The sequence below is a fragment of the Crocodylus porosus genome, unplaced genomic scaffold, assembly GCF_001723895.1.
Source record: "Crocodylus porosus isolate Cpor-Errol unplaced genomic scaffold, CroPor_comp1, whole genome shotgun sequence".
NCBI classification, from domain to species: domain Eukaryota; kingdom Metazoa; phylum Chordata; order Crocodylia; family Crocodylidae; genus Crocodylus; species Crocodylus porosus.
In genome coordinates this window covers 17,936,964-17,963,761 of record NW_017728914.1, presented here as the reverse complement: position 1 = coordinate 17,963,761, position 26,798 = coordinate 17,936,964, and the positions used below count along the sequence as shown (strand labels likewise).

The window sequence follows — 26,798 nt, the reverse complement described above, 5'->3', positions numbered from 1 at the left end:
GACTTAGAGTAATGATCCCACATAAATGGATACTTGCCAACAATTAATGGTTGTTTTCTTTCTAGGCAGCTCACTAGAGAGTTTTCTAATCTGACTGATACTTTGATGTTATGTATAATGAAAATGGCTCACTCCAAGTGGTTATATGAAGAAACCCTGTTGTGCTGCTGCCTTTGGGATATCTGACATCAAAATAGTAACATGTATCATCTTTCATGAGCACCCCTCTTTGATAATGCATGAATGCTTGAATGCATGATCTAGACAAGAATGGTGCTATTTTTTAAAATAGGTTCTAGCATCTCTATCCATGTCAGGAGTCTTTTCTAGGGCTCTGAAAGGAGATGCCAGTGTCCCATCATATTTCAGCCTAATTTTTCACAGATCGGGACTGGAATGATGTATCTAATTTTTCTTATAGTTCTATACTGAGACTGATTCAGCTGAACTTCAAAAAAAAGTACAATTTTGTAAGTGACCAATAAGAATTAAAAATCTGCAGCAGTAGCATTGATCTAGATGTTGAAGTATTGGGACAAATTCTGGGCACTTGGATCCAACTGGTATCATAGGAGGTGTAGATTTAAAATGAAAGAAGTGCTGTCATTGATGTATGCTAATGCAGCATTGTACTTGCTTTTAGCAGTGTGACTCTTGTCTTCAGTCCAAGTTGGTATTACTCCAGAGAGAAATATGTTTCCAAAGAGTTTTAGTTCATTAACCCTAAACGCAAATGAAAATATGATGTGGATTCTTTTTCCCTTCTTTATCTTTAGAATTTGGAGAAGCAGAAGACTCCTACACAAAGGGTCTACGGGTTTGCCCGGCTTGCTACCTAAAAGACAGATCCGTCTTATTTTCTAACAGAGCTGCTGCGCGAATGAAACAGGTGAATGTACTTTCCTGTTATTGTGAAAATTCAGGAGTCAATATAATGAATCCACAATGCTAAATGCATTCCTCTTGTAGCTCTGAATAAGGCTGGAGGAATTAAGTTTTTGTTCCCTGTTTCTGTTGCTCACTGATCCTTTGCTGTTAGAGAGATGGTCAGACATTGACTTAAAAAATATAGTACAGCCCCTGGTTTAGAGTAAACTTGTTAGCTACCCCAACCCTGTTCATGCTTTAACTAAATTCATAACTAGTCATGAGCCTTGTGACCTCTGAATATGGATAGTGCCTTCATATCACCCGATTAAGACTTGAAGAACACTGATCTGCCATATTTCTACACTGGCTACATCAGGCTGCTGCATGATTGTCTTCAAGTAACCCATTTGGCATATTGTCTTATGCTTCAGTACTTTGCGCATGTTCTCTATCTTCTGTGTAGTCCCTGTGGGACAGCTGCCCACATACTATCAAAAAGCATTTATGTGGAAGTAGACAGTGTTGTAGTTGAGGACATAAGAACATGACTATTGACCAATAAATCTGCTTTCTAGATGCAAACTGAGCTGAGTAACTGGTAACCAGTCAATATAATTTTGTTTCTAATCAGTTAAAAAAAGGGGGTGGGGGAATGCGGGGGAGGGAAGATGAAAAACAAGCTTTAACAAATGAATGGTCTACCAGAACTGCTACATAACTTAAGGGGAGAAATGGGCACAAAGTGAGGGGCCAGTCTGTAGAACCTCTTCGTGCCTGATCCTTCTTCTATTTAGGTCAGTGGGATTTCTGCCAACTGACCTCAATGGGAGCTGGAGCTGGACTTGGCAACAAGCATTCATTAATATTTCCTAGAATCACTGGAGTGCTGTGGGCCTAAACTCGTCTGAGGCAGTTGAGTTCCTTGGTAATCAGAGCTAAAGAGAAGTTCAACAATTTTCAGTACTGTTTCTGTACAGGTCAAAGGTATCTTCTTGCTGGAAGGGAAACAAAAATTAAGGAAATAAATGTTTCTACTCCTGCTGTTGCTTTTAAAAGTATTCTGAACAGAGCTGTGTCTTTATGCTAGTTATGTTCAATATTAGCAAATTCTGGGATATTCCAATACTCTAAGGAATGTTGTGATAGCAGATATTCATTAATAGCAGCATATTCTGTTGTAAACTGCTAACAAGTAGCAGGGTAAGTATTTGTATTCATGTAGAATCATTCAAACTACACTCGGGCTGCAAGACAGCTTGAGAATTTTGTTTTAATCTGCTTTATAATAGAAGCTGCTAGAGCACCTCAGACATGAAAGCTCTGAACAGCTTCATGTATCCTCAGGCTCCAGATGTTAAAAATCCAAATAGGTGGGGAATTAATCCAGTAATTGCCAATGGCAGCAAGGGGACTAAATAAATTGGATGCAGACCATTAGTGCAGTGTCTCTATAGATTAATGGTGTTGGTTAGGCCAATACTTTGCCCTGCAGGTATCATGTATCCTTGTTTTGAGTGGCTTCCATAATAGCTTGTGGTCAGTCAGGTTTTTTGGTTGTTTTTTTTTTTTTAAATAAGCCTCCTATACATTTTAGTCTTTTCTTTTCTTTTTTTTCTTTCTTTTTTTGAAAACTGGGGGGGAGGCTAACTTCTGTCTTTAATATTGTTCTCAGCTCTTGTTCTTTGTTGTTCTGGTAAATTTGGATGGAAACAAGGTCTGTATTTCTTAAACTTTTATCTGTCCTTGTTCTGTTACAAACTGATAACTGGCAGCCAGAAGATGAGGGTCAGACAGAGTCCGCGTGAGATAAGAGTATTCTAGGATGACTATGGCAGGACCTTCTTGCATTGTTCCTTACAGAGAACTGTACAAGTACTTGAGGCAGCAATCTGCTGCAATGTGAATTGACTCCTGTAGGCAGGGATTGACTTAGGGAATCTGGGGAAGTTTGGACCTAGGTTTCTGCAGCCCTTTGAGTGACCTCATCAGACCAGAATACATGGGTTCAGCTGAACCATAGGCCTTATGCATGCAGCCTACTGCTAGCTATTGAATGCAGACTAGATCAGTGAACTGCCCTCATATATACCCCCAGTCATCCTACGTAGGAGTCTCATCTCTTTCTGACTTAGGGATGTCTGCCTTACTGACCATGTCATTCAAGGTTTTTAACAAATATTCAATTCTTTTGGAATGTCAGACAAATTTATGGGTTCCCAGTCATAAATACATGTGGTTTTAAGCAATTAACAGATTTGTTTTGTTTTTTTAGGACAAGACAGAAGCTGCCCTAAGTGACTGTAGCAAAGGTATGGTTCTCCCCTCTCTCTTCTGGTATGTGCTGCTACTGTGTAATGTCGTTGGTACACAAATTCTGTCAGTCAGACTACATTTCTCAGCATAGCAATCCTTTAAAGAACTCCTGGGGAGTTACAGGGAAGGGGTTGCTATTTTGGATTGATTTTACAAAGTGGCTGTTGGGTTTTCTTGACTAGAAGTAACCTCTAGTTTCATTTTTACATTCCCTGGTACAAATGAGAATGGTGCCTGTGCTCTGTTAGTAACAAAATCTTTGTTGCAGAAGTTACCATTTCCCTTGCATCTACTTGTGTTAGCTCAGTCCAGTTTTTATTTAATCCTTTAGTTTTAACCCTGAGTTGCAAAAAAGTACTGTTACTTTGGAATTAAAGCCATTGCTAAGTCCCCTCATCTAAGCTTTTCGTGTTAATACTGAGCCCAGGTTTTCCAGTTCTATACTGCCTTGTTCTTTCTGCAGCTCTTGGTGAAATATATTCAGCTGTGTACTGTTGCTTCCACCCACTCACCCACACACAAATTCCTAGTCTTGGACATTTGTTAAGCTCCCTATGACAGCTGGGACCAAAGTCAAGCCTTACCAATCAAAGAACTATTGCAGTGGCCAAGTGCCAATACTGCTGAAACCAGGAATATTTTTTACCCAAGTTATACGTGTTCTTGACCTTTTCTGAAGGTAGCAAAATGTAACTGGCCTTTATTAGTCTTTCTTTGTCTTTTCTGTCTTTTTGAACATGCTTCTGCTAATTCTGTATTGGCTGAAAGGAAATCGATCTGCTTTCCAGCATTACACGACTTAAACTTTGCCATCATTTGACAGTCTCTAGGGGCTTGGCTCACAAGCTGCAATGCAACACTTAGAGCATAGCAAAGCAATTCAAACTGACCTGTATCTTGCTGACTGCAGCATTGTCTTTGTCCTTTCAAAAGAAACAAGCTAGGTTACTTAGCTAGAATATTTCAGGCAGCATTTCTTTCATTAAAAATTATCTTTTTTGTTAAGATTTGGAAAGCATATTGCTTTTCAGTGCCTCTTTCTGTGATGAAAACTGGGTGGAGAAATGTCTTAAGAGCTTGTCTTTAGCAGGTTACTGTTGCACAGAAGCAAACAGCTTAGCATTCAGTCCCAGCTGCACCAGTAAACAGAGCAGAGAAAAAGGAGATGAAAAGCATAAATTGAATCAGTGGCCTCTCTGGTAGTTTCTAGGGCTAGTCTAACCCTTCATTTATAAATGCTGAGCCAGACTTAACCTGTGATTGGTGTAAATTCAGAAGGAGCTCCATTTGCTTTAATGGAGCTACTCTTGTCTTATACCAGTAGATGAAAACATTTGTTATCTGAGAACATGTCTCTCCTGTTAAAACTAATATCCTCTTATTTTGCAGCTAGTATGTATAATAGATGAGCTTCATGGTTCTCTGCAAATTATATCTTCAGTTCCATGTGTAATTGCTACAAATAACCCTACAAATACGTTCCTTTGTGTTTTGTAAATCAATCCTATGTAGTGTTAAATCCAGCATTGTAGATGTGAGATGCACACTTTAGATTTTATCTTGCAAGTGCAGGTTCCTCAAAAGATGTCCTATGTTTGAGCATAGGACCAATTTAGTCTTAAAGTATGTTTTAAATGCATGTTTTAAACATAACTTCAAGATTTGTGTATTGTTTAGCTAGTGACTTATGAAGGATGTAGAAATGCTTCAACAAAAATGAACCACTTTGTTTTAATTTTTTTAGCACTTGAATTGGATGCTAACTATATCAGAGCTCTCCTGAGAAGAGCAGAACTGTATGAAAAGACAGAAAAACTAGATGAAGCCCTGGTGGATTATAAAACAGTCTTAGAAAAAGATCCTTCAGTACATCAAGCAAGAGAAGCTTGCATGGTAAGCCTCTTCAAAATACCTTGGACTGACTTTAAAATAAGGCCTTCTCATTTCCCAATAAAAATATGCATTGATACTACTTTATTTATACAAGATGCTTCACTTAACTGAGATTGACTCAGCTGTGCGATAAGTGAGGCAAACAGGCTGTTATCTTGGATCAAACTGTGTTTCTGTTCAGTTTATATCCAGTTGCACTCAGAAATTAAACCATTCTAAACTCTACCCTGCCATATGTCTGTATTAATAGTTAAGATGTCAAAGACACAGGCTACTCCTGTATTTTGTCTTTGTGGCTTGGAAAATTGATTGGGACTTCTCCCTTCCTGCCCTCATCTCCTCAGTGGTATTATATATAAATTGCTACAAGCCTTCATTACCATAAAGTAATCTACCACATAGGGGATTTTGTTACCCTTGTATAAAGGGAGTGAAAGTAAACATGGGTGTTCCTAGCTGCAGGTGCTGGGAGTACAATGACCATTCATAATTATGCTTCACCTGTTGTTAAACAGCCTCCCCACCCAATTTGTCACTGTGTACTGCACTTCTTTGTTCTGCTTGACACTTTTTATTTTCCCATAGGATTGGCAATTGTTTAGACATGTTCCGATCAAGGGCTGTAACAATAACACTGGAGGTTATTTTGTTAGAAGCAGTGAATATTTATACTTGCTTCCCAAATCCTTCCCCCTAGAACTTCAGTCAGATATGTGTCTAACAAACCTTGGTTCCAAGTCTGGCTGCTAGTTGCACCTTTGTATACACTAAGAAAGCAAGTGTTCTTGGGTAGGGCATGTGCTGCATGTCATGCTCTCATGTCCCTGGCCCCAGAATGGAAATTGCTCTGCATACCACTCTACGCTTTGGCAGGATTAATCTACAGGGGAATCTAGAATGGGAGAAACACAGGCAAACAGTGCCACTGCTTTTAGTAGTTTTTCTTTGATTGGAATTCAGGGCTTTAGAGTCACTTTTCTGAATGGCGGCTACGTAGCCAAGCAGCTAAAACATGGCTGTGGTTTTGTTTTTTCTTAAGGGAGGTGAGCATAAATAACTAGATTTTAAAATAATTAGTTTGTTTGCATCTTGATCATATCCTTTTATGAAGACAGCCCAAAGGAACTTGGGGATCTTGGTGGCTAAATTGGTAGTGCAATTGAATTATCTTCCAGGTCTGCTTCAAAAACGTGAATGGTTTGTTTTTGAAAAGGTATTGGCAGCTTTGAGTTATTTTGCTAGTAGTAGTTTAAGCTTGCTATTTATGGCTAAGAGTATATCCTCTCCTTGCAATGAAATAGCATCTTGTGGTCATAAACAGAAACATGTCCTGATTCAGCTACTTTCTTCATTACTGAGCAAAATGAGGTTTGTGGCTTAGTGCTGTGTTCCAGTGTCCACTTCAATTAATGTCACAAATATTGTGGGATTAAAGGTCCCTTGAAGGAATATGTCATAACTCTTTAAGAGGAAGAAAAATGTTTTTTTGAGCTTTTGGACAGTGAGTTTAGCAGAATAAAGGTAAACCTTTAAAACTTCCTGAAATCCAAATCTAACATGTAAATAATCCCTTCTCAATGGGGATTTAAAGTCACTGCCATGGACTGTTGATTCCAGGTTTTAAGCATCTCTTTGTGTGAAATACCAGCAGGAAGTGCTTTTCTGATAGTATTTAGCACATTTAATTCTTAGTGTGAAAAGTGGTGGTGGATTTGACAAGTTAAAAAAGGTCCTTTCACAAGTCTGGAGTGGCAGGAAGACAGAGCTGTGCTATGTGGAATGCTCTTCCTAGAGGCTGCTTCTTTTTTCTAGAAAAAAGAAAAAGCATAGTGAAAATTAATGCCTCTATCTAGGCTGTATGAAGGGACAGTAGTGCATAGGTGCAAACAGTGTTCTTGAAGAAGTAGACTCCAGAGAAAGTAACTCCCAAAAACAGTATAGAGGTTTATGGGGCTTGAGCTTTTTGTCTTTGAGTTCTGGTTGGTAAATGTGGGCTCTGTGTGGTTTGGAGGTCAGTTTATTTCCCTCAGAGGGAATATTTGGCAGTTTTTCCAGAGTCCCTCTTTTCCTTGCCTGAATACTGTTATAGCATGTGGTGTGGATGCCGGTTCACATGACTGATCTCTAGGTGCTAGCATTTAATTTTTGAGTGGTATAATCTTGTATTTTTATAAACAGCATGATTTTTTTATAGATTGAAACTACTTTTGATTACTATTGGTAAAGTCACATTTTTCAGTCTAAAATCTTTCTTAGTATTTTAGTTTGATGGGACAGATTTCAAAATTAATACCTAAGGTTAGGCATGTAACAGTACCAGAATGTTCTGCATTTTTTCCTCCACCCCAGAATATTTTTTAAATCTTAGATTTTTAAGATGGGCTGATCCTCTGAAAGCTCTGATCAATCTCAGAGGAGCTGCAAATAAAATCCAGACACCTGGATAAAAGCAGCTGAATGGATATAACATGGAAAGAATATCATGGTGCATAAAGATGTTTCCACAAGCAGATTGGAGAGAATGAGTGTTGCCCTTTCTCCTATATCGTGGATAACATGATGCATGACAGTTTTTTGTGGTATGGTTGGTTGTGTGCAGTTTTAACACGTTCTTTGATTTTTGCTTTGTACATTCTATGCATTTTTGTTCACTGAAATTAACCAGTGCTACATGTCTGAGTCTGCGTGGGTTTTTTTAATCTGCCTGAGCCCACAGAAGTAAAAAAAACTTTTATATTAGCAGCAGAGAAGTAAACAAATCAACACTTGTTCCATTTTTAATTTGTTGTTTCTTTTCCTTTTAAAAAAATACATTTTATAAATGTGAAGCTTGATCTCGCTTTTCCACAGAAGGATGAACATGAGCCAAGCTTATTTTGAGATTTTAAATAATGACTGGTCTAAATGAACTGCCCAGATCTAAGCCCCCTGGTACTTATGCCAGATTTGGGGGAAAGTTTTGAATCTAGCGCTGGCTTCAAGTGGAAACTTCTTATTATGGAATTCATGTAACATGAGTCTCTTTGATCTAGTGAATCTCATATTAGACTGAGAGTGGGAAGACTTAGTTTCTGCCACATGATCTCAGCCAAAATGCTTCATATTTCTGCATCTCTGTTTTTCCTCCTACCTTGATGGTTTACCTTGCAAGTTCTATAGGCCAGAGCCTGTCGCTTGCTAGATATGTTAGCAAGGCAGTACATTGTAGCTCTGGACACTACATTTAGACTCCAAGTTTGGATGCTTGGACCAAGTATATAGGAATAAGTGTAAATTTTAAGAACTGGTGGCTTATAACTGATTAGCAGGGATCCTGGTTTTCCGTTTCCCACGGAAAAACAGAGAAAACCACGGATTTCCCATTTTTATCAGAGAAAACATGGATTTTCCCTTTTAGAAGAGAAACCCATGGATTTCCCCCTTTTGCAAAGAGCTCTGCAGGCTGGCAGAGTTCCAGCGTCTGGGAGCTGTTTGCAAAAGGGTCAGGGAAACCCTCAACCCTGCCGGGAGGGGAAGGGCAGGACCCGACACACACTCTTACTGGAAGCTGCTTCAGGTTCACTCTTCTTGCTGGAGGTAAGTGGGGCTTGGGGGTTATGGGACAGGGCTGTGAGGGAAGCTGACTAGGGGCTGAGGGAGCAGGGAGGTTTGCAGCCAGCCAGGCACTCTGGCCAGCCTCCCCACTCCTGGCCGGAGTGCTCAGCTGACTGAAAACGCTCACCATTCCTGGTCAGTGGCAAATCTCCCTGCTCCCTCAGCCCCGAGCCAGCTTCAGCGCTCCCCCTCCGGGAGGGTGGATTTGCAGTTGGCTGGGAGCAGCGGGGTTTTCCAGCCAGCCAAGCACTCTGGCTGGGAGCAGGCAGGCTGCAAACCCCCTCCCGGCTGGAGCGCCTGGCCAGCTGCAAACTCTGGGTCACAAAAGCTGTGCTCCACACCCTGCTGCCCTCTCCCAGGCTTTCCAGAGTGCAGTGTGTGTGAGTGGCACGGCAGGGCACAGCGGGGCCATGCACAAAAGCTGCCTGCTGCTGCAAGCTCTGTGCTGCCCTGGCCACGTTTACTCTGCATGCATGGGCTCAGTGCACATCTGCCCTGCCCTCACCCCCCACGCAGATCTGGGGGGTGCAGGTCCCCCCTGCTCCCCAGGAGTGCATGCTGCCATTGGGAACTGGCCCTGTCCAAGCCTGCAGCAGGCAGCAGCTGGGGGGAAAGGTGGCTCGTGGTCCTGCTGTAACAGCTGCTGCCTTCCATTGGGGTCAGGCGCCTGTGGACCTGGGTCCCTGGCCCCATAGCCATGGCAGTTGGGGGGCCCCCTCCAGCAGGGCTGAGGGGCAGGGGCTGTGGATGGGGGGCAAAGGACACAAGCAAGGATGGGGAGGGGGAGCATTTAATTTTAACCACGGATTTGGGGATTTTTATCAGCGAATTTGCAATTTTTTTTATCAGAGAATTCATCAATTTTTTTTCACAGAAAACCAGGATCCCTGCTGATTTAGATTCAGACTTTGGTGCAACTAGGTATGAAGTAGGGGTAAACTGATGGAGATTTTTGGGCCCAATACGGATAGCTGATTTTTTTTTAAGGAGACATATTGGCTGATACCAATCTAATTTCCAATATGCAGCTCTTCAGCTTGAAGAGCTGCATCTAGCTGGTAAGTCAGGTGCAGTGGAAGGGGAGGGGGGAGAGAAGGGGTGTGTGGGGGAGCAGATTGAGGCCCCTTCAGTGAGGGAGAGAGTGAGGCTAGGGCTGGGCCTGGGGCAGGTGCTGCCTAGCCCGCGGGGAGGGGCATTGGACATAGCCACAAGTGGCTCGTCTGGGCGGGGCAGTGCCCCCCATATCTGCGTGGTGTGGGGCAGGCTGCAGCTGTGGGCTGCGTGGCGGGAGCTACCCTCCACCCCACCCCTGCGTGCTGCCTGGACAATTTGCAGCTCTGACCCACACCCACCCCACCCCAGCTGGGCAGCCCCTGCCCCAAGCCCACACCCTCCCTCACCACAGGGGCCATGATCTTCACCCCTACACCCTTCTCCTTCCACTTCTCCAGGCTTACCAGCTGCAGGCAGCCCTCCACACTGCCAGCTCTGCTCCTCGCTGCCTACATGCTGCGCTGCAGCTGCATGCACACATGGGCATTTATCAGACAAATCATTGGCCACATCAGGCCGATTTCCAGTACAGAAAATTTTCTTTATATCGGTGCTGATCTGATATCAGACCAATTTATTGGTGCGCCTCTAATATGAAGATGCTTGGAAATTGCATCAGTTGCCCAGTATTTGAATTCTGCATTGTAAAACGTAAACCCCTTTTCAGCTTTTTCTTTCTTAAAACTGTGTGTGCTTACACTAAAGTGGCACATAGTGTACAACCGCCACCTTGGTGCACCCTGCATGGGATGTAGCTCGCAAAAGCTGATGAGTTGGACAGCTCCATAGTAAATAACCAGCCCATCAAAACATACTACTTTATGCACAGAACATGCGGCAGGGATATCATGTTCAGGAACTACATATATGAAGAGTGGCTTTATGTACGGCCTCCTCTTAGCTGAAACAATAACTTCCTAATTTAATCATTCAGATAAAGGAACCAATGATAGCTGTAACTTCTGCAGCCTCCAGAATACTTTGTGGTTTAGTACCATAAGGCTAAGTCCACAAAAAGATCTAAGCTTGGCACTTCATTGCACAATTGCTTTTGCTGCCAACTGGAGTATATAGTTCTGGGTTACGGTCCTGGGCTTCCCATACAATGACTGGGGTTTTAAGAATAGGATCCACAAAGCCAGCACTCTTAATTGTTACCTAAATTAGCTAATAACAAGTGTTGACTAGAAGGATAAGCCTTATGTCCTATTCTTCTTAGGAGCCCTCCGGTCAGTATTTTCAGCTGCAACCCCCTCTTGGAGTTCTGGCTAGTATAGGTGTCTTTCCCTGAAAAAAGTGAGATGAAGTTCCTCTCTTATCCACAGTTTAGGTTATCTTGGTACCTTATTGAGATATGGGAGACAGGTTCACGTCCTTACTGGGTTCAAATCCTTTTTGTGGACACTGCTTCCATTCATAACTAAGCAGACAGTCTTCCCCTCCACTGAAGTGAGGCTGACTGGTCTGTAGTTCCCTAGATGTTCTTTTCTCACTTCCTTAAATATGGGCACTTGTTTGCCCTTTTCCAATCACCTGGGACCCCTCCTGATTTGCCATGAGTTTTCAAAGGTGATGGCCAGTGGCTCTGCAGTCTCATTAGCCAACTTCTTCAGTACCCTTCGGTGCATCCCGTCCAGGCCCATGGACTTCTGCGTGACCAGTTTTACTAAGTAGTCCCTAACATGTTCTTTTGTCACTGGTGGCTGCTCACATCCTCCCCAAACTGTGCTACTAAGTGCAGTAGTCTGGGAGTTGACCTTGCCTGTGAAGACTGAGGCAAAAAGGCATTGAGTACTTCAGCCTTTTCTGCATCCTCTGTCACTAGATTGCCTCCCCCATTCAGTAAGGGACCCACACTTTCCCTGATTCTCCTCTTGCTACTGACATACTTGTAGAAAACCTTGTTACCCTTCACATCCCTTGCTAGCTGCAACTCCAGTTGAACTTTGGCCTTCCTGACTTCATCCCTGCATGCCTGAGCAATGCTCTTGTCCTATTTATTTGTCCAAATTTCCACTTCTTATAAGCTTCCTTTTTGTAACTTAGTTTACTGAAGAGTTCCCTGCTCAGCCAAGCTGGTCTTCCACCATTCTTGCTAGTCTTTCAACACATCAGGATGGTTTGTTCCTGCACTCTTAGTAAGGTTTCTTTGAAGTACAGCCAGCTTTCCTGGACTTGTCTCCCCCTCAGTATGGCTTCCCAGGAATCCTACCCATGAGCTCCCTGAGCCAGTCGAAGTCTGCTTTTCTGAAGTCCAAGGTCCTTACTCTGCTGCTCCCCATCCTTCCTTTCCTCAGGATCCTGAACTCAATCATGTTGTGGTCACTGCTTCCCACGTTGCCATCTACTAGTACAATTCCCCACCAATTCATCCCTGTTTGTGAGCAGCAGGTGAAGAGCATGGGCCCTAGTTGGCCTTCCACTACTTGAACTAAGAAGTTGTCCCCAGCACTCCAAAAACTTCCTGGATTGCCTGTACACTGCTGTATTGCCCTCCCAGCAGATGTCAGGGTGATTGAAGTCCCCCATGAGAACCAGGGCTTGTGATTGGGAAACCTCTGCTAGCTGTTTGAAGAAAGCCTCATCCACCATTTCCTCTGGGTCTGGTAGTTTATAGCAAACCCCCACCACAACATCACCCTTGTTGCTTTCCCCTCTCACCTTAACCCAGAGACTCTCAACAGCCTATCTCCCATTTCATACTGGACCTGTGAACAATCATACTGCTCTTCTACATAAACTGCAACTCTTCCTCCCAGCCTGTCCTTCCTGAACAGTCTGTACCCATCCATGACAGTGCTGTAGTCATCTGAGCACCCACCAAGTCTCTGTTATTCCAATCATGTCATAGTGCTGTGACTGTGCAAGGACTTCCAAGTTCTCCTGCTTTTTCCCAGGCTCTGCATTTGTGTACAGGCACCTGAGATAACTAGTTGATTGCACTGATTTCTCGGGAAGAATAAGAACCCTTCTCCTTTTGTTCCCTCCTGCTTACTCTTCCTCCAGGTCTCCCACTTCCCTGCTTACCTCAGGGGTTTGGTCTTCCCACAGCAAGCCTAGTTTAAATCCCTCCTCACTAGGTTAGCAAGCCTGCCTATGAAGATTTTCTTCCATCTCTTCCCAGCAATCCTTCTTCTTGGAACAATATCCCATGGTTGAAGAAGCCAAATCTCTGCTGCCAGCAACCCCTGCGGAGCCACATGCAGATTTGCAGGATGCACCTGTTCCTGCCCGGGCCCTTTCCCTTGACTGGAAGGATTGAAGAGAACATGACCTGAGCCCCAGACACCTCTATCCTTCCACCCAGAGTCCTGTAGTCACTTTTGATCTGCTCAGGATCTCCCCTGGCAGTATCATAGGTGCCCACATGGATGAGCAGCATGGACTAGTAGTCAGAGGAAAGGATGAGTCTCAGCAATCCCTCTGTGATATCTTGGATTCAGGCTCCGTGCAAGTAGCAGGCTTCCAGCGACAACAGGTCAGGTCGGAGCAGTCCTGGCTCAACATGCTGCAGAGGAGTTTGCTAGGGCAGGAGGGTGCTTCGGCGGGGGGAGGGGAGGGCTAGCCAATAGGCATCCCCCACGCTGAAGCACCTGTACGCCCCAGCCAACTGGCACAACGTCTACATGTGCACCGCTGTGGAGTAAAAAAAGCTCTGCAGCAAGATAATACTTTATTTCCAAGTACTATCCTACAGCAGAGTATATTAGTTTGCTTCAGCCTAATTGGGGTGCACATGTAGATGTACAGTGTTTACTACACAGCTAATTGGTCTACAGTAAATGTATAGATGCACCCAGTGGGCTGGCAATGCCTGAATGTATGAGGGGCTCAGTACTTTGCAGTTTGGTAAAGGGTACATGGTGTTTCTTCTGGATAGCTTTTAAGAGTGCTTTTTAGTGATGGCTAAATATCCTTTTTGTAAAGAAATCCTAGTAGTTAGGAAGCAACTAACTCTAATGAAAGCTATATTCCCTCCTTTTTCACCCTCTCATTAGGCTAAGACGTGACTGATTTTTGAGATACAGAACACTTCCTGCCAAATGAGGAGTACCCTTAATGACCACTGACTGCAGTGGGAATTCAGGGCATTTGGTACACCTCAGATAGATCCTGATGTGTATCAAGTGTCAGGAGAGAGGCAGTCTTTCAGACAGGAGAGTTTAAAACCAGAGGTTTCTGTGTTTTATAATGGAAGATCTTTGCTCTCCTCCACAAGGGAGATAAAATAAATTTCACATCAAAGATGTAATTCTAGGCACAGTGCTGCTTTTGGGATTATGATAGTTTAACACACCTGTTGTAATAGTGGCTTGGGAGCAATGTTTTTTAAAAACAAAACCCCACAACAAAGCCAAATCTCTGTGGCTCTGTTTTCTTGGTAATAAAACAATGTTGGACTCCATGCAAGGCATTAGTTTCATTTTCTGTTAGAGCCAGTCTTCCTTCTTTCACTTATTTAGAAAATATTTTGGCATACGTCTTCAGTGAATTGAGTAATTTTATTAAACAGCTCATTTAAATATCTTTGGACCACAGTATTTCTTCGCTGTACTCCATACATACCTTTTTTTGAGATATAACATCATTTCATTTTCAGATAACAACAATAGGTTTGGCACAAAAACCCCAAATGAGACACTTTAACTGTTCCTGACATTTATTATGCAGAAAAAAATTATAGTGTTCTGTGGCCAAATAGTTCATATTTATACTCTTCTGTAAGTGTGGTGAAGTTTCTTTTTGGTTTTTGTCTTCTGTTTTTAATTCCATCAGACTTCAGGCTTCAGTTTTAAGAGGAACTTTTCAGAAAGTTACATGCTGATTTTAATCTTACAAGCAGTAGAGATGCACCAATATACCTGTCCATATCATATCTGCACCAGGAGTGGTACTGGGCTCTTGTTGGTGGGGAGGTTGGACCAGGGCTGTGCTCAGGGCTGGCGGCGGTGATGGGAAGGGTACTACAGAGGGGCTACTGAATTCCCTGTAGCCCCGTCCCCTGAAACCTCCCCCTTCCAGTGCTGCCGCCCACCCTGAACACAGCCCTGGCCCAACCCCCTCCTCCTCCCGCCGGGAAAAGCCTGGTGCTGTCCCCAGCCTGTCTTTGCACAGATCTGGGGGGGGGGGGCACGTGCCCCCGTAGTGACACCCTCAGGGTTGCGCACAGTGGCGGGAACTACCTCCTACCTCCCTGTGACCCCCGGACAAGTGGATTGTGGCTCAGTCCTGCGCCCTGCCCGAGCTGGGCAGCCCTACCCCCAGTCCCTCTCTCACCATAAAGACCTCAGTCTAACCCACCCCTTCCCTCCGACAGACTTATCAGCCAGATGCTGCTCTCCAAGCTGCCGGGCTGCATATTGGCAATCAAATCAATATCGGCTGATGTGGCTCAATAATCAGCCATCAGTATTGGCCCAAAAAGTCTTTATTGGGCCCCTAATAAGCATATTTGTGAAGAGCTAGAAGGCCAGATAAACCATTCTACACACCAGAAATAGGCTTTGCTATGAGAAGAAAATCACAGGAGGTAACCAGATGATAGTTGTGCTAGTTATTTACAGTGAGACCTATTTAACCTGAACTGTCCCACCCAGAATAAAAGGATGAGTATGGAGGCTAATTTATTAGTAAGTAGGTACCTGGGTGTCTCTCTCTTTCTCAGTAGAATGAAGTCCACAGTCTTGATCTATAATGCCAGTCTCTTAGCAATGCTGAATGTGTATATGTAAGAGAAATACGCCATGTATGATGAACCATCTGAGTTAAGAAAGCTGCCAACCAAATAGAGGAACCGAATTGAGAGCCTGGGCATATATAGAGATGCTGCATGCAGCATTCTAGACCAGAGTTTCAAGGCTGTCAAGGTTGTAGATATGCTGTGGATCTCTGGGTTTTTGGGTTAAACTGAAGAGTGAAATGTAAACCAGCTGATTAATGATTTTTCAGGGGAAGGGAATCATGAATTAATGTAAAATCTTCCTTTTTGAAGTAAACCATCACTTATGGAGTTGGCATAGGAATGATTACAGTATGACAGAGGAAATTGCTAATAAATGGCTGTGCTACTATGCAGAATGTACAGAGCACGAAGCATAATGTCCGAAAACCTGAGCTCTATTCCACCTCTTCCACCAGTATTCTGCATGGCTCTGGACAAGGCACTTATCCTTTTTGCTTCTCACTGTAAAAATGGAGAAAATGATGCATAATTTCCTTTTTTGTAAAACTTTCACTATGATAATCTCTATAAATGCTATGTGATGACTCATTACTGTTTGTTATCAATAACGTTACCCTGATTACTTTCTTTTTCTTCAGCGTCAAGCTTGCTGTGTGCACACTTGTTTATAAATTGTGTAGAGAATTAAACTCTACTGAGGTTTAATGTAGATATTCAGGCTGCATTCAAGGTTGTATGGAAGGCTCAAAATTTTGATAGTTAATTAAAATATTCTACACTTCTTAAAAGAATATTTTTAACCAAGTCCATGTAATTTATCAATTACCAGAAAAATGCTAAAAAGACCATGGAGGGACCACGGATAATTAATCTTGTTCCCTGTCGTATCCATAACCCTGTTTGTACATAGCCCTTGCTACTCAATTTTTATCTATAGTTAAAGCACTAATACAGTGAAATACTGTGGAATGTGTATGGGGGGGCATTTAATGCATCCCCCCTCCTAATATTTTGCAGTGTAGATTAATAAAATTAGAGGCAGAAAGGAATTTAAAGGTGTTCTTGCCTTTTCCCATTTTAAACATGTGATGGTAGAAACCAAAAGCACAAGCTTGATCCCACCCATCCATCTACTTTCTAAAGAACAATAATTAAGGTAGTTGAATTTTGCAAGGATGTACTTCTAAGGGGGGAGGGAAGCATAATTGAGCTTTCTAATCAAAGAGATTTCTAAAAGAGCATTATATGTAGTATCAAAACATCAAACCAAAATGCGGTGGTTTGAAGAGATTAAAATTATGGGGTAAAACAACAAGAACAGATAAAGATACCAAGTTCAATCCTAGTTCTTCATCTACTTTAGAAGCAAATTATTGCAAAGGAATAATAGGTTAGGAGTGAATGCTTCCTGTTATAGTAATCAGCTGTTGTAATTAATACATTTAGAGGGCACCACTGAAGCAGCTCTGTCTCTGCTTCTTCCTAGTAGCTTTGACCCCAGTAAAAAGAGACCATGACATTGGCTGCTGCACAGAGCTGTGATCAGTCCTACCATGAATGTGACAGATGGAGCATTTGAGCAAACAATCTGTTGGTAGATTCAATACAAAACCTCAGAAAAGTTCATTTGAGCATGTGGCAGTGATGTATGCTCTTCATACTTTATTCCTATTTGTCTTAAGAGTTTGTATCCAAGAAATATGGTTCTGTGAAAAATGCATAAGAAACTATAGGCTTATTAAAAATTATATATGAAACCTTAATTCTGTCATGGTGAAGTAGTACTGTATGAATTTACAAAGCAACAGACATGTTATTAAAAATGTAATTTCCATCGTTTTCATCTGACTAGCCTTACTGCAGAATGTGCAGGGTAGAAGTGAATGTGACTTAATTGTGCCTAAACCTGTAAAAATAATCAAGAAAGTCATAGCAGATTTTGAAATTGCTTAAAATGCTGGGCTTAATATTGTTTAACATTGGAGAAGAAGGCTTACCCCTGACACTGGTTCAGGAGAAGAATATGCAACCAGCCCTCCCGATCCTGCACAGTGGGTTCTACATGACTGCTGGGCTTCCCATTCCCTAATATAGCAGCTGCATGATAAAAATCTCAAGCTCAAATTTTTGTGACCTCTTAGATGTGGATGTCTTGTCCTGCATAGCAAGGGTCTGGTTCAAGACGAGATCCAGAGGTTCATGCATAGCAGGCTTAGAGATCTACTCATAAAGCTGTTTCATGAAATCTCAGATCCTCTAAATTTATTTTCATAAAACTGGCAGAGTTCCCTGCAATCTCATTCCAGTACAAAAAGTCAAATTCTCAGCTGTCTTCATTCCTTCCTTGTGTTTGTGTCCATAACTTAACCACTGTGCCTGATTGCAGGTGGCTCTTTATAAACCTTTTTTTGGTTAAGACTATTACCTGCAGCCCTGGAGATGCAACTAAAAAAGTCTTGTGAAAACAATTAACGAAAAAAATTGACAAAAGATTTTCATCAAAAAATGCTAACCAACAGATCTAACCATCTAACCTAGAAGTCAAGTGATACATAAATGAACCCTGTACTTTCTACCGAACTAATAGGGTACACAATAGGCCTTCCAAACAGACTGAAACTTTATATTTATATTCATATTCTCTTTGCATTTTCTGCAGTACATCTTGGGTTTGCGATTGCAAATTCTATTATTATATGAACATGCAGGATTCTCAAAAACCCCTCCTGAATCTGATCTTGTTTCTTGTACTCTTTCAGCGATTACCTAGACAAATTGAAGAACGGAATGAAAAATTAAAGAAAGAAATGTTAGGTAAGTAACTTATGCACATAACTTCCTTCCCTAGTCATATTAACTTTTTATGTTTAAGAAGGGGCTAGTCTCCCAATGCTTGTTATTGTTGTTTGGGTTTGACACTTCTTTAAGTCTTTGTGGATGATCCACCCTCTTCAAATCAATAGAACAACAAGTTGGCAGAAGTTGACTTACTGAAAGTACTCCTGGAGAATTAAATTAGTTATTCAAGCCATTCCAAGAAATGTGAATTTTTGATGCTCATGAAAAGTGAAGGACTTTCTTGCTTGGCTACACACACAGCTCTATCCTATAGTTTTTCACCACTTAAAGCTGCCAATGCACCTCCTTCTGACCTTTCTTGAAAAGAACAGTCTCTTTTTTGTAAGGAGCTTTGCTGTATTATACCAAACTCTGAGGCAAAATGTGAACAAGGGATCAAACTTCCTTTCACTTGTGACCAAAATGACACTTTTTACAACCAGTTAGTTACCTGTCTGAAGAACATCTTCAAAATTATCCAAGTTATGTTGATAAAGCTCATCAGAAAATGCCAAGTGCTTCCCTCTTCTTTCACATAAAATGATGTTTCAAATAGTTTTTGAAATCTTTTGTAATTTTGTTCCAGTTATGCTAAAAATTAGATGTTTAAAAGAAACAAGTCTTCCATGAAAAGTATGTGGGGTGGGCAGGGTATGTTTATTAGCTTGTATTTGGGACAGTAAGTCATTTACACTGCTTTTTAAAATGACAAGAGCTATTTGAATTTCTGGTTCCAAAACTAGCAAAATTTTACATGGAGCCAGTTCAAATATTTTGAAGCAAAAATTTGAATCTGCTGTTCTTAAAGGAATGTGTTTTGGCATCTGTGCAGCAGTTTCAATGATAGATCTCAAAGTGTTTTACATGTATAGCAGAGTAAATGACTAATGGCCCAGTTTTAGGGGAACTAAAGTACAAAAGTGAAGTAAGTTAGGCAAAACGTTGCTGCGGCTCCACTGACAGCTGGGATCAGACTCACTCCTAGCCCAGTGCCCTGTCTGTTGGGCTGCACTGATTTTTGGGCAACTCTGTACCAAAGGAAGCTGCTGTCTGAAACTGCTCGGGGAAATTAGACTGTTTAAATTTGAACGGACAGTGATCCTAAAAAGCTGAAGTCTGAATCATTGTGGTGCTTGAGACTTACACAATGCCCTGAAAATTCAGACTGCTGAAAATTAAAATGACAACATTTGATATGATAATTATTTAAAACAAATTGTCCCAGCATGATTTTTCACCTGTGGTATTTATTAATATAGAGAATTGTCTTGTATGACATGCAGTCCTTTGGGTAAACTAGATAGTCAAAGGAGTTACATGCCATGATGTTTTCAGATGCAGTTTTCAGCATACTGAATATTACATATTCTCTTGTGTTGAAAGGTTAAAAAAGTGGTTGTTAGTAACTTCAGACACTCAGCCAACACCTAAATTGTCCGGATAGCTTTTTTTGGTGTAGTATTAAAGGGCAGAAAAATAAAATTTTATTGTTAGAAAAATTCATGCAAACAAGGACAAGTGACTGTACAGGGCACAAAGTGAAAGTCACTATATGAAGAGTGCTGTTGATTGTGGAAAACAGAGAAACAGAAACCTCTAGAAACATTTTCACTCATCATCTGATTAGTCATTCTAGGTGTAACAATAGTAGCTAGAAAGTTCCTATACATGGATAATTTTTAGCTTTTATCTGTTTTTAAGCAGACTGTCATTTAACTAATCTGCTAAGAGCCAGGTTAAATAACTTCCATCTGCCCTGTGCACAGTAAAGCTGTGTAATTCCAGAAAAATTTGGAAAGGGAAGATTGTTTCAAGGGCTTCTGCTGAGGTCAGGGTTTTCTTAGATTGAACTGTTCCCTGCAGTGCAGCGAGGCTGAAAGCTAAGTCCTTGAGCTAGTCCTTTTCTGTGCTTTTTTCCCCCAGATTTAAGTGCAGTTGCAAGTAATAAGGATTCCTAGAACTGCTGCACATGGCCAGTTTCAGTTTTAGCAGCCATATTTGTAAGCTGCTAAGAACCTATCAATAAAGTATGAAGTGTGATACTAGTGGAAAGGAATAACAAATGCAGAGGAATTCCAGAAGGGTTTTATTTGTGTTCAGAAGATGGGGTAAAGCTGTAGGGTGGTAAGCTGAAGTGTGGGGGCTGGGAGACTGGAAAGTCTTAGAAACTATTTTGGAACTTTTTTGTTTGTCATAATAATTACTGAGTGTACTGATGGCAGAAAGGCTTTGTTCCGAGTGTCTGGAACTGGGTTTTAAAAGAGTATACGTAGCAGCAGAAGCTCTCATTACAAATGAAGTCCTGCACTGCTCACTGATGCCAGGACTGGCCAGGTCTGATTTTAGTTTTATGCATGTAAGTTCAGAGGAGCTCTGACTTTGGTATTCAGACTAGCGCAGCAGTAATCTGACTGGTCCTCTGGGAGTCCTGCACAAATAAGAGGCAGAATCCCTAGTCTAAAACAGTGGAGCAGTGACTGAAGGACAGTCTCCAAAGCTGGAATATAGCAACTATAGTACATGGATGCAAACAGCCAAGCAAAAGATTAAAATCACAGCAACATGTGATAGCCAGCCTGAATGACACTAACTGTCTTTTGTGTGTGCAACAGGCATTTGGCTTGATGCAGCTTGCCAGGAGCTTGGGGCTACAGAGGTCATTTTTTCTGGTGCCATTTGTGCCACTTGCCATCAGTAATGCAGCAAACATGCTGGGAGAATCTCTGTCATGTATAGACACAGTAGGAATGTTAAAGATGTAGACTGGAAATATAACTGAGCAGGCTCATTCCTTGGACTTGTCCCATCTCTGCAGAGTTTCTAACTGGGAGTAGGAGTCCTGATACTTTGCTGATATGAAGTTGTACTTAATGCCAGAGTTGAGCAGGAAGTGTGGTTTTCTGTCCCATGAACGTTAGAGACAGGAGATTTTTTCCTAGTCCACACTGGGACCAAACTATACCTTTTGAAGTATTTCACAGAAAAACAGAGACAGACAAATGCCAAAATAGCTGGAATCCTGGTGATTACAACACTCGCTTGGTATGTGGGATATGCAGGTACAAGCCTGAGGTCTGCACCAGGTAGAGTATATGTATAAGCCTTGGCAGTATTAGGATACTGGAGAACAGTTTACAGCACAGGTGGGAAAGTCTGGCATGTGGGCCAGATCCAGACAGCAGTGGACTTCATTTCCTAGTAGTCCCTGCCCACATGGTTGTAGTCAGTCTCCATGAAGACCCCTGCCGCTGTGCTATGATAGCACAAGGCTGGGGTTGCCATGGAGACTGGCCCCAGCCATGCTAGTAGGACGCATTGCAAGGCAGGGCAGGGGGTTGCTCTGGAGCTGCTGGGATCTTGCAATGGGGGCAGCTTGGTTCGGGGCCAGGGCACAGCCATTATCTGTTGCCTGCACGCTCTGAGCAGTGGCGCACAGGCAGCAGATTGCGGCTCTTCCTCAGCCTGGGGCCACACTGTCACCTACATGAGGGTGAAGGAGCTGGGGTGAAGCCGCAATCCACAGCTTGTGTGCCCCTGCCCAGAGCATTCAGGTGGCAGATCATGGCTCTGCCCTGGCCCCAGACCAAGCTGCCCCCATTGCAAGATCCCAGCAGTTCCAGAGCAGCCCCCTGCCCTGCCACCGTGGCTGGAGCCAGTCTCCATGGTGTCAGCAGCCTTGTGCTGTCACAGTGTGGTGTCTGGGGTCTCCATGGAGACTGGCCCCAGCCATGTGGGCAGAAGATGCTGGGAAATGGAGTCCGGCTGCTGGCCAAATCCGTTGTTGTGCCCATCCCTTGTTTACAGCCTCCTTTTACAGGAGTATAACTCCCTATGGCTTTGGCCCTGTAAAGTCCAGCCACCATAGCAAATTCCCATTCTTATTAGATAAACCAACCATTAGCATCACTTTTATAGCTTTTCATTCTTTTTCACGCATTCCCAATGGAGAGACTAAATTCAGCAACCTAGCACCTTGTCATGGAAGCTTCATAGATTTCATAGACACTAGGCCTTGTGAGATCAACGGGTTCAGCCCCCTGCCCAAGGGGCAGGAAGTCAGCTGGGGTCAGATCATCCCAGCATGATAAGCATCCAAGCATTTCTTAAAGGTATCCAGAGTAGGTGCTTGCACCACTTCTGTGGGGAGTGTGTTTCAGACTCTGGAGACTCGGACGATGTAGAAGTTTTTCCTTACATCTAGTCTAAAACAGTCTCCTACCAGTTTGTGACTGTTAGATCTTGTCTTTCCCTTGGGGTGCCCTGGTGAACAGACATTCTTGCAGTTCCTGTTGCACGCCCCTTATATATTTATAGGCTGCCACCAAGTCACTCCTGAACCTTCCCTTCTCCAGGCTGAAGAGACCCAGGCCTCTCAGTCTCTCCTCATAAGGCCTATTCTCTTGATCTCTGATCACATGCGTGGCTCTCCTCTGGACTCTCTCAAGCTTCTCCACATCCTTTCTAAAGTGTGGAACCCAGAACTGGATGCAGTACTCCAGCTGTGGTCTCATCAAGGTCAAGTAAAGCAGGAGGGTGACTTCTTAGGTCTTGCTTGAGATGCATCAGCAGATGCAAGCCAGAGTTTTATTTGCTTTGCTGGCTGCGGCATTGCATTGGTGGCTTATATTCATCTTGTGGTGAATCATGGCCCCCCAAGTCTCTTTCAGTCATGGTGCTAGCGAGCGTAGCACTGCCGAGCCTGTAAGTATGATGTGGGTTTTTTTCTCTCAAGGTGAAGCACCTTGCATTTCTCCATGCTGAATGTCATCAGGTTTTGATCTGCCCACCTTGCAAGCCTGGCCAGGTCAGCCTGAATTGCCAGCCTATCCTACAGTGTGACTGCACTTCCCCATAATTTGGTGTCATCTGCAAACTTGGCCCATCTGCTTCTGACACCTGAATCCAGATCATTTATGAATATATTAAAGAGTACTGGAGGATACCACTGGTCAGCATGCAGCATGTTGACTCGGTTCCATTGACTGTCACTCCCTGGGTCTGACCACGGAGCCAGTTCCCCAGCCATCAGACTGTAAGTTCGTCAATGCTGCAGTTCCCCAATTTTACCATGAGGACAGCATAGGAGACCCAAGTCATGGCTTTTTTAAAATCAAGTATGACATTGATGACTTCTCCTTCGTCCAGATGATGCGTCACCTGGTTATAGAAGGAGATGAGATTGGTCAGGTGAGACCTACCCGCAGTGAAGCCATGTTGGCTGTCTCTCAGAATGTTGCCTTCCGTTAGCCTGTTGATGGTTTCTTTGATTCCTCCCCCCCACCCGCAAGATCTTTCCAGGGATTGAGGTCAAACTGATTGGCCTGTAGTTCCCTGGATCTTCCTTCCTTTCTTTCTTGAAGATAGGCACCATATTGGCCCTCTTCCAATCTTCAGGAACCTCTCCCAAGCCTTGCTATTGGTCATGCTGTGATGTCAGCCAAAAATGAAGCACTTTTAGGGCACATGTCAGCTTCAGTCTGTGCAGTTACTTGCTCTTGCTCTCAGTGTTGTATAAAGTGTATTCTGCTTCTAGTCCTAGAGCTTATTACAGCACACGTCAGAAATTGAAAATCACAACATCATATTTGATTGCATGTAAGCAAGCCAGTGAACGCATTACTGAGGATTCTTGCACGTAAGCACTTGGTGCGTGTGGTAATAAAAAGCTGATAAAGTTAAAAATCGGAGGACGAAGATTTCTTTGGAGCCATTCCTCTCTATGTGAAACTTCCGTGGAATTACTTTAAAGAGATGTGTTTCAAACTTCCTAAAGTCACAAAACACTTTCGTATCACTTCTGCCACAGAACCCGACCCCTGATTGCAGCCCATATAAGCTGACACAGAGGCAGGCAGCGTGGCCCAGAAATGGTGGCACACTACCTCCTGGTCCACTGCCATTAACCCCCATCTCTTTGTGAAACCTTTGGTGACCTATTGAAGAACCCCAGGGTTCCACAAATGGTTTGAAAACCACTGCTATATAGGCCTGTATTCATATTGCATTATTTCCATGCTTCCAGCCACCCTCTGCAGATGAGTGCTGCCATTTGCCTGTTATACATTCCCAGCACAAACTAATTTTTTATTTCTTCGGTTTGACAAATGCATTGAAAACTTAACTTTGCACATTATATATCTGGATGAATCTTCTTTTTACTTTCTTGACACAAACACTCTCTGCCTAACTGAAACTGTCAGGACATGACTATATCTAGCTATCCTCTATTTTTCTTTTTATGTTGTTCTTTTGATTCTTCTTAACCCATAGCTTTCAACCTACTTCACCAATGTTGTTAGACTAGTTTTGGATGCAATGGAAGCTAATTCACATATCTGTGGTGTTATTTCACTAAGCAAGTCTATCAGCACCATACATATTTCTGTGGTGAAAATTTCTCTCTGCTGCTAAAAGACATGCAAGTTAAATACCCTGTCTTCTAACATGCATGTTTTTGGAAGCAGAATGAAGCAGGGGGGCTGTTTTGTTTTGTTTTTCCCCAGAGTTATAGCCGACTTTGATGGAGTAAGTCCTTCTGGGAACAATGTCCAGAAAGTGTGGCATCCCAAGAGACGACGGTGGGTGAGCTAGCAGGCAGCAGGATCTTCCTGGTGTGGCTCCGTCTCCTGGGATGCCACACTTTGGGACATTCTGTTTCCAGGAGGACTTAATCTGTGTCACACCAAGGTTAGGCCTCAGACCCTTGTAAGGAAGGTAGCAAAACTTAGCTCCTTGCTGTAAGCAATTCTTTTATATAAGCTCCTGTAAATAAGGTGTTGTTTCTACCTTGCCAGCCATTATCATGGTACTAGTAGCAGGACACTTACCACTTCAGGCACAAGCTACAATGCTCAGACAACAGCTATGGCTGTGAGAGGCTTAACATGTGACTCGGCCATTTTGGCAGCTGCATAGCATGCATAGTGTCTCTAGGATTGCTTCTTTTTCAGTTAAGAAAACAGCTCCTCTGACACATCCCAGTTTCAGAGGGCTGATTTTGGGGGAAAAGGTGAGTGTTGTGTGCAAGAAAATCCAGTGATGTGTGTGTTTGCAAGGTTACATGTGCATTTCTGAGCCTTAACTGTTTATCTCAACAGTATTTGAGCAGTTAATGGGAAAGCTATAAATAGCCTTGAATTCTTGAGTTGAATAAACTCCTGGTGAAACTCCAGGTAAAGTAAGATAACGTGCAAGCGATGCTTCTGAAAACATCAAGACTGATGTACATCAAAATGGCCTTGTTGGTGAGCAAATGCTGCAACTTCTCTGAAAGGAGAGAACCTGACATTACTTCAGGATAAATGAGCATTTGACTGCTCAGGGCTGGGAACTCTGTTGCTGAGTCACAGTTCTGCAAGCTCTTTTTTTTTCCCCCCTACCCTTTAAGCACAGTCTTTCTTTGAGAGCTGCATTTTGTGATTCACATACAAATCCTAATCTAGGGATGGGTGGAGTGTGTAAGGGGAGAAGAGGTAACAGTGCTCTGCTACATTGATGGTTTTATTTGCTGCAAGCAGCAGGGACTGGGTATTAGGTCAGAGTTCCTGAAAAAGCAAGGCTTTCTTTCACCTCACTACAAATCTAAATAAATATGACTGCAGCAATAGAGGGAACCCCTGGATGGGTCAGAATGACTGACTGGCTGAGAAGGTGGACTGTGATCCAACTGCTGCTTGAATAATTGAGCAAAGCTCAGGAGAGATGAAATATCAGATGCTTCATAGAAAGCTTCTGGTTTCCAAAACAAATGGCCTAGCTGCAAGTAGGAATACCAAAGGAGATATTTTGTGTCTACTGGCTCTAATACAACCGGAAAAGGGCCAGCATCCTAACTCTGATTAGAAGAGACCCTTCACTGTTTCCTGAAACAGACAGACTTATCTGCATGCTCCTGAGCATGCTGCAGTGCTTGGATGACTGGTAAACAGTTTACAACTGGCTTCAAGAATGTGCCAGAGGTCCAGACTATGCCAAGTCTCTTCCGCTGGTAAACAAAGACACAGCTCACGCAGAAGATTGAAACTAAGCAATGACCAATTGTTTGTCTTCAAGTTCAGTAACAGCTATTCACCATAATGACACAGACACTATGAGGAACTTCCAAGTTTCATGATCAGAAGGCTTTCAGATGCAGTGTAAATTATAAACTTGGCAGAAAAGGTAATTTTTTCCTAAATACAGTGTTCTTAAAGAAAAGGCCCCAGTACTGGGAAGTTAATCCAAGCTGAGGCATTTGCTGAGTGACCTTGGCCAAAACATTTGACCTTTTGTTTCATTTAACCCAAAGGTAAAATCAAATTAAAAGAAAAGATTGCCTCGACGAGCGTCTACAGTGATAAGCTAGGCCTGTTTGGATAAAATAAATGGCAAGCTTGATGATACTGATATGTTTTCTATATAAGTGGTGTCTCCAGAATAGCGATTGCATGTTGAGACCCATATCAACTAGACCAGAAAGCTCAGGACTCAAATAATACTTCTTTTAAGATGAAAGACCTAAAGACTCTGGAATTCATATTCCAAGCAAAGAAGGACTTGTGTGGAAGGAGTCTGG

The 26,798-nt window shown here is 42.7% G+C and overlaps 1 protein-coding gene across 5 annotated transcripts in view; it reads left to right on the top strand.

Moving 5' to 3' along the window:
• TTC1 (tetratricopeptide repeat domain 1) overlaps positions 1 to 26,798 on the top strand; it is a 54,247-nt gene that overhangs the window by 22,942 nt on the left and 4,507 nt on the right. For all 5 annotated transcript variants that reach the window (XM_019534904.1, XM_019534901.1, XM_019534902.1 and 2 more), the window contains 4 exons: positions 777 to 889; positions 3,143 to 3,179; positions 4,928 to 5,076; positions 18,166 to 18,220. In XM_019534904.1, coding sequence (XP_019390449.1) covers positions 777 to 889; positions 3,143 to 3,179; positions 4,928 to 5,076; positions 18,166 to 18,220 — 354 coding nt within the window. The remainder of the gene's footprint in view (positions 1 to 776; positions 890 to 3,142; positions 3,180 to 4,927; positions 5,077 to 18,165; positions 18,221 to 26,798) is intronic.